Below are 16,044 nucleotides of genomic sequence, written 5' to 3' on the forward strand. Positions count from 1 at the left end.
AAACCCATACTTATATCATTTATCTCCTTTTAAAATATAATGGAAAATTCAAAAAAAAACTTTGAAAAAATTAGAACAAGCTGGTCATTGTGGTGCACACCTTTAACCACGGCACTCAAGTGGTGAAGCAGGCAGATCTCTGTGAGTTTGAAGTTAGCCTGGTATACAGGCTGGTTAAAGCTACACAGTGAGATTGTCTCACAACAAAAATAAAAAGTAAAAATGAAAATACAAATTAGAATACAGTAAAATTTTATAACCCAAACCTACCATTATGAGGTAAGTTAATTCCTAATGTATATTTCCTTTTAAATTAATTTTTATAGAAAAATAGTAACTCAAACTTAATTTTATAATCTCAGTTCTGTAGGAATTTAAACGTCATGTGGCTAATATACAGAGCCCCTATGGACTCTCAGTATTTCAAATTCCCCCAAATTATCTAATCTTAAGAGAAATGTCATCCTCAAATGGAAGGTTTTTGTTGCTATTACAATAAAAATCCCAATATTTTGCTTGGAACTCTATTCTATTTGTAGTTCTTGAAGATAATGGGCAAACTATGTAAATAAACAGCTAATCTACTATTTCATAGATATATGACAAACAAGTGTCAGGCAACTGGTGCAAATTTTTGCACTTTAGACTTAAAATTTAAAGTCCCATAACAATATTTAAATGAATTTTGATAGAAAATATAGAGACTGGGCAGTGGTGGCACATGCCTTTAATCCCAGCAATCAGGAGACAGAGGCAGGTGAATCTATGGGAGTTCAAGGCCAACCTGAATTCAAAGAGAATTCCAGGACAGCTAGAGCTGTTATAAAGAGAAAAGCTGTCTTGAAAAACAAAACAAACAAAAAGGAAAATACAGAAGATTAATTTATAAAGATAATGCAATTATTTTAACCATGTCAAGGGTAGAGGAAAGGAATTGTTATGAGCTAATTAATCATTTTCTATTAGTATGAAATTAACAAAAAATAAAAAACACACAGCAGCTGGGAAGACGGCTGAGTTGGTAAAGCCCACATTCAGATCCCTAGCCCCACATCAAGTCAGGCTTGGTGACAGATGTGCAGGTGGGGCTCCTGAGGTTTACTGGCCAGCTCATCTAGCTCAACAAGTAAGCTCCAGAATCAGTGCAGCGGAAGAAGACAGCCAACACCAACATCTGTCTCCATGGGCACATGCTTGCAACCACAAAATTTTAAGACTATTTATCACATAAAACATAATACGAAGGCGAAACATACCAACACTAAAATGAATATTTCTAAAATATATAATGCCTGCATCAAAACAGTGATTTGAGAAGTTGGGAAAAGCATCTACCAAATAACAAAAGCATAAAACATTTCTTTTGAACAATGAATTATCCCAAGATGAAGAAAAAAATCTAACTTAGGAACTGATCCAACAGCATAATAAATGAAGACATAGTTGGAATATCCACTAATTTAGCTTTGTTAAGACTAAAATGAAAACCAAAAGTGTTGTTTTTTTCAACATCTTGGGAGAAGACCTTAAAATGATGCGGGGCTGGAGAGATGGCTCAGCGGTTAAGAGCACTGCCTGCTCTTCCAAAGGTCCTGAGTTCAATTCCGAGCAACCACATGGTGGCTCACAACCATCTGTAATGAGGTCTGGTGTCCTCTTCTGGCCCGCAGGCATACACACAGACAGAACATTGTATACATAATAATAATAATAATAATAATAATAATAATAATAATAATAAAAATAACATGATGTGGGATTGCCCTCTGTATGCTGTGAAAATCATTGGTTAATAAAGAAACTGTCTTGGGCCTGCACTGGGGATAGAGGTAGGCAGGAAAAACTAAACTGAATGCTGGTAGAAAGGAGGCAGAGTCAGAGAGAAGCCATGGAGCCACTGGAGACAGATGTTCTGAAACTTTGGGGGTAGGACATGACCTCGTGGTGATACACAGATTAATAGAAATGAGTTAAATTAATATGTAAGAGTTAGCCAATAAGAAGCTAGAGCTAATGGGCCAAGCAGTGATTTAATTAATACAGTTTCTGTGTGATTATTTTGGGGCCAAACGGCCAGGAACTAACTAGCAGTCATCCTTCAATAGTAACATACATTCAAATATCTATTTTAGGAAAAAAAAATGTCCAAGACAATATAAATTTTTCAAGTGTTACCAAATAATTTTTTTTTTTTAAAAAAAATGTATCTTTCAATTGCCTCTTTTAAAGGTCTTTTAAAGCCCTGAAGGCTCAGTACTGTACCTTTCTTTTAAGATAGCCAAATTCAGGCAGGAAAAAAATGGCTCAGTGGTTAAGAGTACCTGCTTGCTTATGGATCTAAGGTCAAATTCCAACATCACATAAAAAGTTGGGCTTGATTGTGCATGCCTATAACTCCAGCATTCCAGGGTGGAGACAAATGGATCCTAGGAGGCTGAACAGCCAGCTTAGCTAAAAATGGAAGGTTCTGATTCATAGAGACAGGGTGTCTCAAGGAAATAAGCTGAATGTCACAGATGAAGATATTCTATTATAGCCTCTGCATGGGTATGAACACCCAACACGTGCATACATTCAAAACACAAATGCATACACACACTACATGCAGAGAGACAGCGAAAGAGCACACCAAATTATTTCACAGCATATAAAGTATAAACCTATTTTTTTCAACTAGTACAAATTTCCTAAACACAAAGGCTGTTCCTTCATTTTGTACTCTTACTGCTTAGCCAACATCTAGTACTTCAGAGACACAAGTCAGCTAAATGAACAACTAAACAAAATAAAACATATGATCACACACACACACACACATTACTTCACAGTATGGGAAGTGTTCTTGTGCTGCTAATGTAACATGGAACAAAATAGGCAGCAGTAACTTTAAATTTTAATGTCTAAATTTAGAACATACCTCAATTTGCATCTTCAGATGTGTCTTGAAGTTTGACAATAAAGTAAGAAATATGGAAAGAGAAAGCTCAAAAACCTCTGGAACAGATGAGACTCCATTTTTTGAGAGTGCAACACACAGATACTGCTTAATAGCATTAATAAACATCTCATTTGTTCTGAAAACAGGTCCTGCATTCTGCAGAATGGACAGAAGTAACTGCAATGAAAGAATCTTGGACCGTAACTCATGAGACCTAAGAGGTGAAACACAAAGCACAGTATAGGAACAAGGTCATCATTTTGGTAATAACATCCTAACATAAAGACATTCTACATTCCACAAATTCATAAACTTGGCCACTAACACCAAGTGCTTCTCTGGTGACACATAATTTCATATGCTTTGTTTTTAAATTTATTTTCTGAGATTATAATCACATTATTTCTCATTTCTCTTTCCTCATTTCAAACCTTCCCATATGCCCCTCTCTAATCTTTTAGGGGTGAGGAGGGAATAGGAGGTGGAGGTGGGTGGTTGTTGGTGGTGCATGCCTTTAATCCCAGCATTGGGGAGGGAGAGGCGGGCAGATTTATGTGAGTTTGAGGCCAGCCTGGTCTACAGAGTTAGTTCCAGGACAGCCAGGGCTACACAGCGAAACCCTGTCTCCAAAACTGAAAAAACAACGACAAAAAGATCCATGGCCTCTGTTTCTCCTTTATTGTTAACAGGGGGGCATATATGCACATATCCATGGGTAAAAGTTATAAATATTTTAAACATAAGCCTACTATTCCCCTAAAAGAGATAAAAATAACTTGCAGGTGTACGCCTTATTTCACTATTTTTCTAAAGCATGGTACTAAAGTCACACAACTCTACCTCTTATAGATGACCAGGAATGCAGTGAAGATATCTGCTCTGCTTAGTATAAAGTGGTTCTAATGTAATCTTTTTCTAGTTATGTTAGTCAGAATCCCTAATCACCAATAAAAATGTTTTTGTTGCACTAGAAATATAGCATTTCAACCATACTTTCCCACTAAATATCTGAAATTCTTGTTACTCTTCTGAAATAGAGACCTTTAGAAATTTTAAAATTACCTCAATATGTACACACTTATTCTAAACACTTCTGTAATGAAAATCTAAAAAATTTTTGGCTGAAATTTTTCTCAATTTTTTCTAATTAAGGTTCTGTATCATGCTTCTGCTTACTATCTAAAATTTTAATTATTTTAACATACGCACTTTTTTCTTCCACTGAAAACTATCCCTTAGTTCCAAAAGACCATAGAAATTCACTGGAGGCAGTATTTCAAAGGCAGAGCATTAAATGTTATAGGAACTATTTTTCCAAACTTATTCCAAATACTATATTCAGTCACATTCACATAGTGTGTGAAACCTTTGCTCTTGATTTCTCCCTTAAAATGTTTATAGTTGTGTCAGCAATTTGCAGATCTAAACAAGCAATACTTAATTTTATATCAATAGTTCATCACAAAAAATACCTCCTATTTGAAATAATGCTTGAGTCAATAGTATCAGAGCCTTTTGTTTCCAAGATAACTATTACTCTAGTCTCGTAACTATTATTAATACAAAAGTATTAGTACCCCCAAATGCTTGTTCTTAATTACAAACAATGAAAAGCAAGACTGGAAAGAGCTAATGAAAAGTCTTCATGGTGGGTGTTCTGAGGCCTACATACAATTACTTTTAAGTTACCTCACATTGTCCTTTTGCTCAATAACTATAATAATTAGATCTTCAGGATTTTTGTTATAAATTAGATCTAATGATTTTTTGTTATAAATATGCTTTAACTTTCTATTCTTAGCATCAAACAAAACGCCTTTTAGACATTTATGTACCTGTTCTGTACAAGACACTAACAAAAGTAAGGATCAAATGACTGTCATATTGATAAATGATAAACATTCTCTGAGACATGTTTTTCACTGTATAGTCCAGGCTGGCTTTGAACACATGGCAATCCTCCTGCCTCATCCTCCACGAGACGGAATGACAAGAGTATACCACCATGCCGGGCTAAATTATACCAAACTGGAAACTTCATGCCGGCCATTTTTCATGAGTTAGTTTCAAATAATGACTGAAGCTGGATAGCACAGGTCACTGCTTAGCAGAGTAAGCAGAACAAGAAAGAACACAGAAGCAAAGACAAAACTATGTAACTACAGAAGTTCTAGCATTTTATCAAACCACAGCAAAAATAATCCTCAGCAGTAAACCCAACCCCTTTAGTGAGTATGTGTCCATGAAGGGCCTAAAGGATCACTTAGAAAGCATTTCTCTGGCACTATCCACACCTCTCTTAAAATTGTGAGACACTGTCTCTCACTGGCCTGGAACTTGCCAAACAGGCTAAGCTGGTTGGCCAGTGAGCCCTAAGGATGTGTCTGGTCCTGTAACCCCACCACTGGGCTTATAAGTACATGCTTTTTGCTTTTTGAGACAGGGTTTTTCTGCGTAACCCCAGCTTTCCTGGAACTTGCTCTGGATTCGAATTCACAGAGCTCCATCTGCCTCTGCCTCCTGAGTACTAGAGTTAAAGACACCCCAACATTCTCGCTTTTTTAAAAAACAGGATCAAACTCAGGTCCTCAAGCTAGCAAGGCAAGCATGTTATCAACTGAGCTTTCTCCCTGGACTTAATCCTTCAAAAAAATTTTTTTGAAGATTTATTGTGTGTGTGTTTGCCTAAGTAGTTTTATGTGCATCACATGCATGCAAGTGTCCTCAGATACCAGAAGAGGGCATCAGATCCCCTCAAACGGAGTACAGTTGGCTATGAGCTGCCTGATGTGGGTAACAGGAATCCAACCTGGATTTTCTCTGAGATGTTAACTTACTCAAAATTGTTAAAAGTTTTCTTCTTATTTATTTTAAAAAAAAAAAAAAACAAGCTATCTTTTTTTTTTAACTATACATACCAATCCAAGTTCCCACTCCCTCTTCCCTCCCATTCCCTCTACATACCCTCCCACCCTACTCCCCATCCACTCCTCAAAGAGGATAAGGCACATTGCTTTGGGGAAAGTCCAAGGCCCTCCCTACTTACTATATCTAGGTTGAACAAGGTATCCATCCAAAGAGAATGGGCTCCCAAAAAGCCAGTACAAGCAGTAGGGACAAATTCTGGTGCCATTGCTAGTGGCCCTACAGTCTGCCCCAGCCATGCAACTGTCAATCACATTCAGAGCAACTAGTTTGGTCCTATAGTTCCTTCCCAGTCCAGCTGGAGTTGTGAGCTCCCATTAGTAGACTGTTTCAGTGGGTGAAACCAAGTTTTCTTCTTAAAGATCCTCATCAATTTGTAAGGAAATGCCAAAGTTGTCAAATTTTTAATGAGAATGTTGATTTTCCATAATAAGGAAAGGTGTTTTAAAAACAGGACAGGAACCAAAAAAGCTATGGAGAAACCCTGTCTCAAAAATAAAAAAAAAATAAATAAATAAATCTTATTTAGTATACAATTACTAAGTTTAATTCTACTTTTGCAAAGTTCCTATTTTCAAAAACTGAAGAAGCAATAACTTATTTTTCTGATTTTTGAGATTTGAACCTAAAAATATTTTAAAATTTTCTTTCTGAACATAAAACAAGCTTTTCCCTAAAGCAGAACAATGTGACAAAATAAAACTATAGAAAATATAATGTGTTTTGCCGAACGTTACAAGTTTTAAAAGCTTTTTTTCCAGGAGCTGGAGAGATGGTTCAGTGGTTAAGAGCACAGGCTGCTCTTCCAGAGGTCCTGAGTTCAATTCTCAGCAACCACATGGTGGCTCACAACCATCTGTAATGAGATCTGGTGCCCTCTTCTGTTATGCAGGCATACATGGAGGCAGAATGTTGTAAAAATAAATGAATAAATAAATAAATAAATCTTTTAAAAAAAGTTTTTTTCCTATGTGTATGAGTGTGTTTATATATATCATAGGTGTCTGTGTCGCATGCACAGTTTGTAGACAAACTGTGGCAAGGACAGGCTTGGGTGCTGTTCCTCATCCTGCACCTTATTAGTGACACGGTCTCTTCACTATCTGCAGCTGTGTGTACCAGGCTAGCTGGCCTGCAGACTTCTGAGGATTTACATGGATTCTAGGTGCCGAACACAGGTCTTCACACTTGGGTAGCAAGAGCTTTACTATTCCCTAGTACTACTTTACAATCTCCCTAGCTCTCGACCTTCTGTAGTAACTCTCCAGACTTTAGCTGAATTAGAAACTCAAATACTCCAAAGATTTTTTTTGTTGAACTGAAGGAGGAATGCTTACATTTCCCCTATTTCAGCATCTTTTTCTCTAAGTCACTCCTCCAAACTAAAACTGTCAAGTACACTATATCTTGCTACAATAGTAAAAAACAAAAAAACAAAACAAAAAACAGGCCATTCTATTAACTCCAAGAAGAAATAAGTTTCACTGGAATCATATAAATACATATGAAAATTATGATCTATAAAATATGACACTTTCCTATGTGTCATAATTGAAATCAACAACAATAAAAAAGTTTCTTTTCAATTGATCAAAAACAACTTGGAGAGGAAAGAGTTCATTTGTCTTTGACATAGTCCATCCTCAAGGGAACCCAGAGCATGAACTCGAGGCAGAAACCTAGAGGCAGGAACTGATGCAGAGGCCATGGAGAGAATGCTGCTTACTAGTCTCCTTCTCAGGGCTTGCTCAGCCTGCTTTCTTATAACCCAGGACTTAGAGTTGGGACCACCCAGAGAAGTCTGGGCCTTCCCACATCTACTATCAAGCAAGAAAATGTCCCAGAGTCTTGCTCATAAGCCAGCCTAATAGAGGCTATTCCTCAACTAAGACTTCCTCTTCCTAGATGGTTCTAGCTTAAATCAAAAACAAACAAACAAGCATCCAAAATACAAACTATATTTAAAGGGAATTAGATAATTAGCTTTTATCAGAGTACTTAGTACAGTGTCAACAGAAATCATCGTAAGGTAATTCATTATGCATTAATAGTTCCAAAGTTACTCAAAATGTGAAAATATCAAACACCGATTTATTCATTGGCTAACATATACTGATACCTATTGTGTACCAGGTATTCACTATTCTATTGCTGCCCATCCTTTGGGGGTGGTGAAAGGTATATATTTCAATAGTTTTTGAACTTACTATTTTTGGTATGTGTTTTTTAAAATAAAATATTCCCTTCAGCAAATTTTCAAGATTCTACAGGACAGAAGAACAAATGAGAACCCAAACACTATATTAACAGTAAGTTTTAAGCTTAAAAACTTAAGCAAAGTGACTTACTTTGGATCTGGTGGTCCGTCTGACAGTGGTTTCATTGACAGCTTGCACAATGACCTGAATACTAGAAAGGCATCCTTTTGTAAAATGTGGGAAAACTTAGCACCAGGTGAAGGTCCTGAAGAATTTCCAGATTCCTAAACAAGTTAATATACCATGAAAATGAAGACATATCCCAGTGTAAATCATTTTAGCTTTCTAGTGTATTATTCAATTGACTCTGATGTGGGATTCTCCCCAACTGGTACAAAAACAACCTGAAGTGGAATCTGTCACACTGATCTTTGATATGCTAGTCTCATACCCAACACTAAATTAATACCTTCAAAATATAGTCTTTAAAATATTCCGGTTATGGCCTGGTGGTGGTGGTGCATGCCTTTAATTCCCAGCACTTGGGAGACAGAGACAGGTGGATCTCTGTGAATTTAAGGCCAGCCTAGTCTATAGAGCGAGTTCCAGGACAGCCAGGGCTACACAGAGAAATCCTGTATCAAAAAACAAAGAAAAAAAATCCTCAAATCCCTTCAACATCAGGCATACTCCTAAAATGTAACCAGTTCATATTTTTTAATTGGCACTGACAGAGTAAGACAGTGGAGTAATCTTTAAAGTCATTTATTGGTGAAAATCAATCCAATCATGAAACCCTCTAGAATCCCTCTTCACACAGAAGGACCAGAATCATGGAAAGCAGAAAGGCATGAGCAAGGCCCTGCCACTCCCGTCCATGCTGACTGCACAGAGACTCAGATAAAATGTTTCACATTCCTAAGTTTTCCCTTGTCCTATGATACTGTAAATTTTTTCCCCATGAATGTATGGAAAGAATGTTCCTCTTAAACGTAAACTTCAATGTGGGTGAGGGATTGTGAACACAGATGAAACACAACTTACAGTTGGAATGTAGCTATTAATACATCTTAAGAGAACAAACTGCTCTAAGTTATAGCAATGAGAAAGAAAGAAATCCACTCAAAACCCAGCGTTTTATTTCCACAAATGGAAATCAGCCAAAAGCATCAACTGGGAAGATTTGCTCAAGATACTGGCAGTCCACCCATTTCTTTCTCTCCACTTCACCCCATATATACCTGAGTATCATTGGAAGAGACAGACAATCTGTCATCAGGTAACGATGGTGTATATGCAACAGAAATCGGTGTTCCCGGGATTCCATTTGCTTGAATGTTTTCACTGTCACTACCATCCTCTACAGTTCCAATGTTGCCATCTGTACGTGCACTTATAGCAGTCCCTTCTCCCATATCTACAATGGTAAGAAAAGACACTCAAGCATCTTTGACTAAACCAGAGTGCACTTAAAAAACATAGAGTATCTAAAATGAAACAGTGGCCAGAAAGCAGAGTGAAATACATTTGGGCACTGTTAAAAGGTAGTGTATTTACTATGGTGCAACATGCACTTGGCATGCTTCCCAACATGGTCTGTAAGTTGTACTGTGAATAAGCACACTTATCTGACAGAAGGCTATTCTAGATGTACACAGAGGCCTACTTTTAAATTTACACTAGCTCCCTAAACTGGGCTCTGATGAACACTACACAGTGAGAAATTTTATTGAACTTCAGTTATTATTCATTTCTTCTCAAACAAATACTAATTATTTTTGATAAAGGTCAGAGGACTATAACTAAAGAGATCAAACACATACATATGTAGATAGATAAGATAGATAGATAGACAGACAGACAGACAGACAGACAGACAGACAGATAGAAAGAAGAATATGAAGAATACTAAGATTAGGTCTTGGGCTTAAAAAGAAGGAAGAAAAGAACATCAGAAGCACATTTTGGGACAAGTGGGAAAACTCTTAACTGTATTAGATACTCTTTTAAAAGGTGGCAGTTTTCCTGTGTGTGGAAATAAAATTGAGGTGACATATAATAATGTCCTAACTTTAAAAATATATCTGGGCATTATATAGGGGTAAAATGTCATAATGTACACAGCCAATTTTCTAATGGTCCAACAAAGACCTATATATGCATGATGTGTATATAAAGACATAAAGCAAAGGTAGCAAAAGTATTCATTCATAAATCCAGACAAAGGTGCTTATAATCCTATTCATTGACATTTCCTCTAGATTTGAGATTTTTCTATGTGAAATGTTGCAGAACAATGAAAGAACTTTTACTTCCTAGCCTATACCTATATTAGGTACTGGCAATGTTTACATATCTTAGGATTAATAAGTCAGTCTCTAGTCTAACTATGGAAGACAATGCAAAAGCAACATGGCTGTGTTTCAATAATACTTTATATATAAAAACAAGTGGGGCTGGAGATGTACCTCAATACTAGAACACTGGCTTAGAATGCTCCAGGACCTAATTCTTTTTTGGGGGGGTGGGGGGGGTGGGGGTTCGAGACAGGGTTTCTCTGCAGCATTGGAGCCAGTCCTGGAACTAGCTCTTGTAGACCAGGCTGGTCTCGAACTCACAGAGATCCACCTGCCTCTGCCTCCCGAGGGCTGGGATTAAAGGCATGCGCCTATAATACACTATTTTAAAAGAATATATGGGCATAGAACACTTTTCTTTTTTTCTATAAAGTTTAAAATGTTTTATACCTTTAATTAATATTCCTAATACCACAGTGGCTTTGCTTTATAGTCTCTACATTTTCCTATTGGATAACCTTAGGATTTTAACTACCATTTAAAATAGACTGTTACCTGCTGTGACTCAGATCTACCAGGATTTTGTGTTCAGGGCCTAGCCTCCAGTTGCTGATGCACCTTTGGAAGCCACTTTAATTTGTAGGGAGGTCACTAGGAGCATGTCCTTAAAGGCTATCTTGTCATGCCCACCCTTTTGCTTTCTGTCCCTTATGAGATGAGCTGCTCTGACCCACCACATATTTCCCCATCATGATGTTCTGTCTCACCAAGGAGCCCGACAACCCTGGACTGAGCAAAAATGATTCTTTCCTCCTCTTATATTAGTTCTTCCAGATATCTGTTATTGGGACAAAAAGTCTAAGACAAAAAAAAAATGAGTAGTAAGAAATGACAGTTGCTGTTTTGCCATCAAAGCTGCAGGTGTGATTACTTAGCAATGTTCTGCTTTCTCAAACTGTTTTACATCTAAGGTCTAGAGTAATGCCTCTCAACCTTCCTAACGCTACAGCCCTTTAATACCATTCCTCATGTTATGGGGACACCCAACCATAAAATGACTTCGTTGCTACTTCATAACTGTAATTTTGCTACTGTTAAGAATTGCAATCTAAATGTCTTTTCCGATGGTCTTAGGTGGCCCCTGTGAAAAGGTCATTTGTCCCCCAAAATGGGGTCATGACCCACAGTTTGAAAACTACTGGCCTAGAGTGTTCTAAGTAGACGCTAATGGCTAATTCTGGTGGGAGGTCAGAAAACCAGAATGCTGATAAATGAGTAGCCAGTGAAGAAGGAACTTGTGTGGTATCAAGAAAATATCAGGAATTGGCCTAGAAGTCAGTCATGCTACAATGTGGTGGGAAAAAATCCAAAACAAAAGCAAAAGCAAAAAAAAAAAGCAAACAAACTTGCCTACATTTTGTTTTTATTCTGCAACTCTGTAAGATGTAGAATTTACAGGGACAGACAAACCTGGTGAAACAAACTTCAAGGCAGTTCAGCAGTCAAGCAAGCATAGTGATTATTAGCTGCCTGTAGTCAGATTGTAGTTAGAACTGAGAGGAAAAAAAAACCCACAAAAACTAAAAACAAAAAACCCAACGTAAGGGTTTGAAAACTTGTAGTCTGGCCAGAAAATGAGCACGGACAAAGCCAGAGGGCAACGGCTAGCCAGGACTTGATGTTTGTCCTGATAGGCTGCAGCTTTTCTTTGCTCCCAGTCCTCCCTTTGGAAAGGAAAGTTATATAGCTTGTTGTTTTAATTTTAAGGGACTCACGGTTATGAATTCGCTTTGGTGAAGACCTTTAAACAATGCTATAACTGTTACCACTTCGAAGACTCATGGAATTAGACTAAACACGTTTTACATCATGAGATATCCATGGAAATTTGGGGGCAAGGAACAGAGTGTCCTGAAATCTCAAATACATATTAAACATTTTGCTAATATCCCACAATTTGAAACTGGAGGAATTAAGAATATCCTGAGCGGCATCATGAATAGATGAGGATACCTGGTTCCCTCTAGACTTTACTTCATATATCTCATCTATCTTTTCCTTTAATGGTACTACTCTAAAACTTTAGGCTATAATAAAACTTATCAATGAAGACAACTAACTCTCTGTTGAGTCTTTTGAGTCTTCTCAGTGAAGCAGTACAATGTGAAGTAGCCCTAGAACCTGCAACATACATGCTTTCTCTTCTCTAGCTACCTAACTGATTAAAAGTCTGTTACCTTATTTACCATTCCTGCTTTCTCTCATTTCCACTCTCATTACAGTTAGACCAGACCCCTGGATTCCTGTGATACAAGTCTGGTAATGTCTTCCTTTCTTCAGCCCTGGTTTCTTAAAGTATAGCTCTTCTTATCAAAATTCTTTGTTCTAAAATCACCAACGCTGATTCATTTTGTCCTTAGAGTAAAATCTAAAATCCCAACCCTGTAGCTTATAACCCTGTTAAACGGCTTCTGTGATTTTTCTCCTATTTTATGGCACCACATGTATTGTACCAAATCACCACGTGAATCCAGTCCTCTCTTCCAGTATAACTGTCGTTCTTCCATATCTACATGATGCATGTCATCCCCTGTATGTTTTACCTACTATATGAAGTCCTGCTAGCTCATTTTAAGCAGAAATCATTCATTTTTCGCTGAATTGTAACTGTTCATTGATAATGGAATGTGACCTTTTCTTTCTTATCCACAGACATTCCACAATCCCTGTCCTTCTGAGTGTGGTGTATCTTAACTTAATGTACGCTACCCCTTACAGAGACATACAACTGTGCCCACAACATAGGACTGTGCTAGACAAAATGATGAATGGAAAAGATAGAAGGCAATCACATGAAGGCTGCTCCTGGAGCTTTGGTAAGGAGTGAAATACTACTGAGAGTGCTGGTAAGTCACTACAGCTAAATAGCAATGTTCAAATCCATCTGTGCATCTAATATATTCCCTAGATCTTCTGCTTACCCTGTGCATATCATCATGAATTGAAATTTCAATGGATTTACCAAAAATCTGACCTTCACTATAATAATACTATTTATAAGAAACATGAGTTCATGAAGCACCTAACAAACTTGACCATATAGAGCAATTTTATAGTGTAATATTTTGGTGAAGCCCTGATCCTTTGTCATATATGTTAAGAAACCGTGATTTTCATTCAAATGTGGCAGCAAATACGTATGATCTCAACATTTGGAAGCTGGGTGCACAGCTATTCTCCCAACATTTGAAAGGCTGAAGCAGAAGGATCACAAATTTAAGGTTAGCCTGGGCTTTAATACCAAAACACTGTCTCAGTACAAAAGAAAACAAAACAAAAAAGAAAAACACTGATGTTCTGACCACAGGCATGGGAAGGGCATCATCACACCTGTGCAGTCGTGCACAGGAAAAGGGGGAGGTACTGGGTTTGATGCTATCTGGGGGCTGAGAGCATGCACTAGCAATCTTAGAAAGCATCCTGTCGGGATGGGGGCAGGGCATACTGCATTTGGCAGACATACACATACAAACAGTAACTTGAGAATTTCACTTCTTTGGATTTTCATTAAAGGTTTTCCATGCATGATCAGATGAAATCCCTTGAAAATAATAAACTAAATTGAAGTGAAGTACACTACCTCCAACAATGATGTTCACCATTTCTTCTACAATGCTCTGGACAATATCATGTGGCTTTTCCTCACAGTCTCCATCATACAATATATCATTTTTAGGTAATGCTTTGAAAGAGAAAAAAAATCAAGACATTATTTTAACTTTCTAAGAAACATTTACCAAACATGTATAATGAAAAAGATTTTTGGACAAAAATTAAATGAATATGAAAAATTGAAACTATAATATTGTTAAATTTTCAGAATTCATAATCAAGACAATACTTAAGTATTTTTTAAAATTCAAACCCATTTTAACAAGGTTCTATTGGATAAGCTATTAAACTACTACTCAACTGAGAGTGCACAGATTATTCCTAAAAAGAACCAAATGTCCAAGAGTATTTTGATGTAAAAGTAATGTGTGCTTTTAATGTCCTGTGCATATTAACATGTACTTGGTAAAGACATGTCTGTACTGTCATATCTAGCATCGAAGTAACTGAAGCTTATTTTGATATAAATATCAGCATTGCATTTTACTACAAAAAATACCTAATGAGATAGAGATTGGGCCATCTGGGACAATACTAATATTTTGCTCACTGTTTCTTCACAAAAGGATCTATATTTCCAATGTAAAACTGAATTCATGCTAAAAAAATTTTTATTTTACAATTTAATAAAAATGAAAACAGGTTTCAGACAGTTAAAGAAATTGATGGAATCTGATAGCTTGTACAGATGACCACAGACCAAAACAGGATTACAGCTGGGGCTTTTGAAATGCTGAAAGTATCTCAAGGTGGTTCAATTGGCACTTTAGGATGCTCCAGGCACCTGGCAAAACCTCCCTATAACAAATGGCAGCCAACTTTATATTGCTGCCTACAGTAATGTCTACACTGGTCTCCATGCAGACTATTAGAAAGGATTATGATTTAACAATGCTGTTTTCCCAGAGCCTGTCCTCCCTGTTTTTAATCTACTTAATCTACTGCACAGTTTTTAATCTACTATTTGCCATGTTCTACAAAACAGTTAACTGTCACAATAGGAAATCTGTTAAATAAGTGTGTTCAATCAGTATACTTAGATCATAAACCAGAAAAAAATAGCCTTTAGATTCCTTTGTGGGATTAAAAACATTAAGTGTCTTGGTAAGTATTTTTCCTACCATTTATAAGCCTTCAATTCTGTGCTGCAGTTTGCTAAAAACAGCTTGAAATTGAAAATTGTGGCACATGTCTTTAATTCCAGCATGTGGGAAGCAGAGGCAGGCAGATCTCTCTGAGTTTAAGGCCAGCCTGGTCTACAGAGTAAGTTCCAAGACAGTCAGGGCTACACAGAGAAACTCTGTCTCACAAACAACAGAAAAAGAAAATTGTAATTTCAATGTAAGTAAATATACAAAATCACAAAACAGTAAATTAAATTTTTCACATAAACTGACAAAAATGTGTGATTATTTATAATCACAAGAACTGCCTAGAGAAGTCAGCTATTAAAAGCAACTTCACATGGCTAATGAAGTTACCCTCTAGAACACGCACTCTAAACTGAAGGTTTATTTATACCAGCTGTTAGAACAATGCCTTCATGGTCAAAATAATCATACTACCCTACTGATAACCCTGCCTTCTTGAAGACATACATCTAGTGGTGCCTTTCACATGCATGTGTTCCTGTCTCATAGCCCGTGTTATTTCTGTTGGAAATTTTTCCATTTTTTCTAGTCATTTTTAACTACTACAACTCAACTAAAGCATCATTGCCTTCTCTATGAAGGTATTTTCCTAATTCTCCTCAGCCTAACTTCCTAGCATGCCTCTTCTAGGAAATCTATTATACCTGTTTACGCTCATCTGATCCGTTGGGTGGCTAAAAGCAGCAAACACACTAGAAGCAATAGCTATATCTATCATCTTAACCCCAAATTCTAGTACTTTGAGTATAAAACACAGAATGCTCAACGTGTTTGCTGAATGTATAAATAAATGAAGGAACAAATGAAAACCCGCCTATGTCAGAGATCATTCCTTTGAATCAACTTTAAACATGCAGTGAAAA

The 16,044-nt window shown here is 36.9% G+C and overlaps 1 protein-coding gene across 2 annotated transcripts in view; it reads right to left on the reverse strand.

Moving 5' to 3' along the window:
* The window catches only part of Arfgef1 (ADP ribosylation factor guanine nucleotide exchange factor 1), a 98,647-nt gene that overhangs the window by 53,853 nt on the left and 28,750 nt on the right, over positions 1–16,044 (reverse strand). The window contains exons 7-10 of one of the 2 annotated variants that reach the window (XM_041667432.1): positions 13,999–14,100; positions 9,303–9,478; positions 8,212–8,345; positions 2,993–3,152 (exon numbers count right to left, since the gene is read on the reverse strand). In XM_041667432.1, coding sequence (XP_041523366.1) covers positions 2,993–3,152; positions 8,212–8,345; positions 9,303–9,478; positions 13,999–14,100 — 572 coding nt within the window. Of the gene's footprint in view, positions 1–2,917; positions 3,153–8,211; positions 8,346–9,302; positions 9,479–13,998; positions 14,101–16,044 lie in introns of both variants that reach the window. The other variant, XM_041667431.1, reaches the window with a different exon arrangement.

Source organism: Microtus oregoni, unplaced genomic scaffold (assembly GCF_018167655.1).
Source record: "Microtus oregoni isolate MIOR12 unplaced genomic scaffold, Mior012 000017F_ref0000208, whole genome shotgun sequence".
NCBI lineage: Eukaryota > Metazoa > Chordata > Mammalia > Rodentia > Cricetidae > Microtus > Microtus oregoni.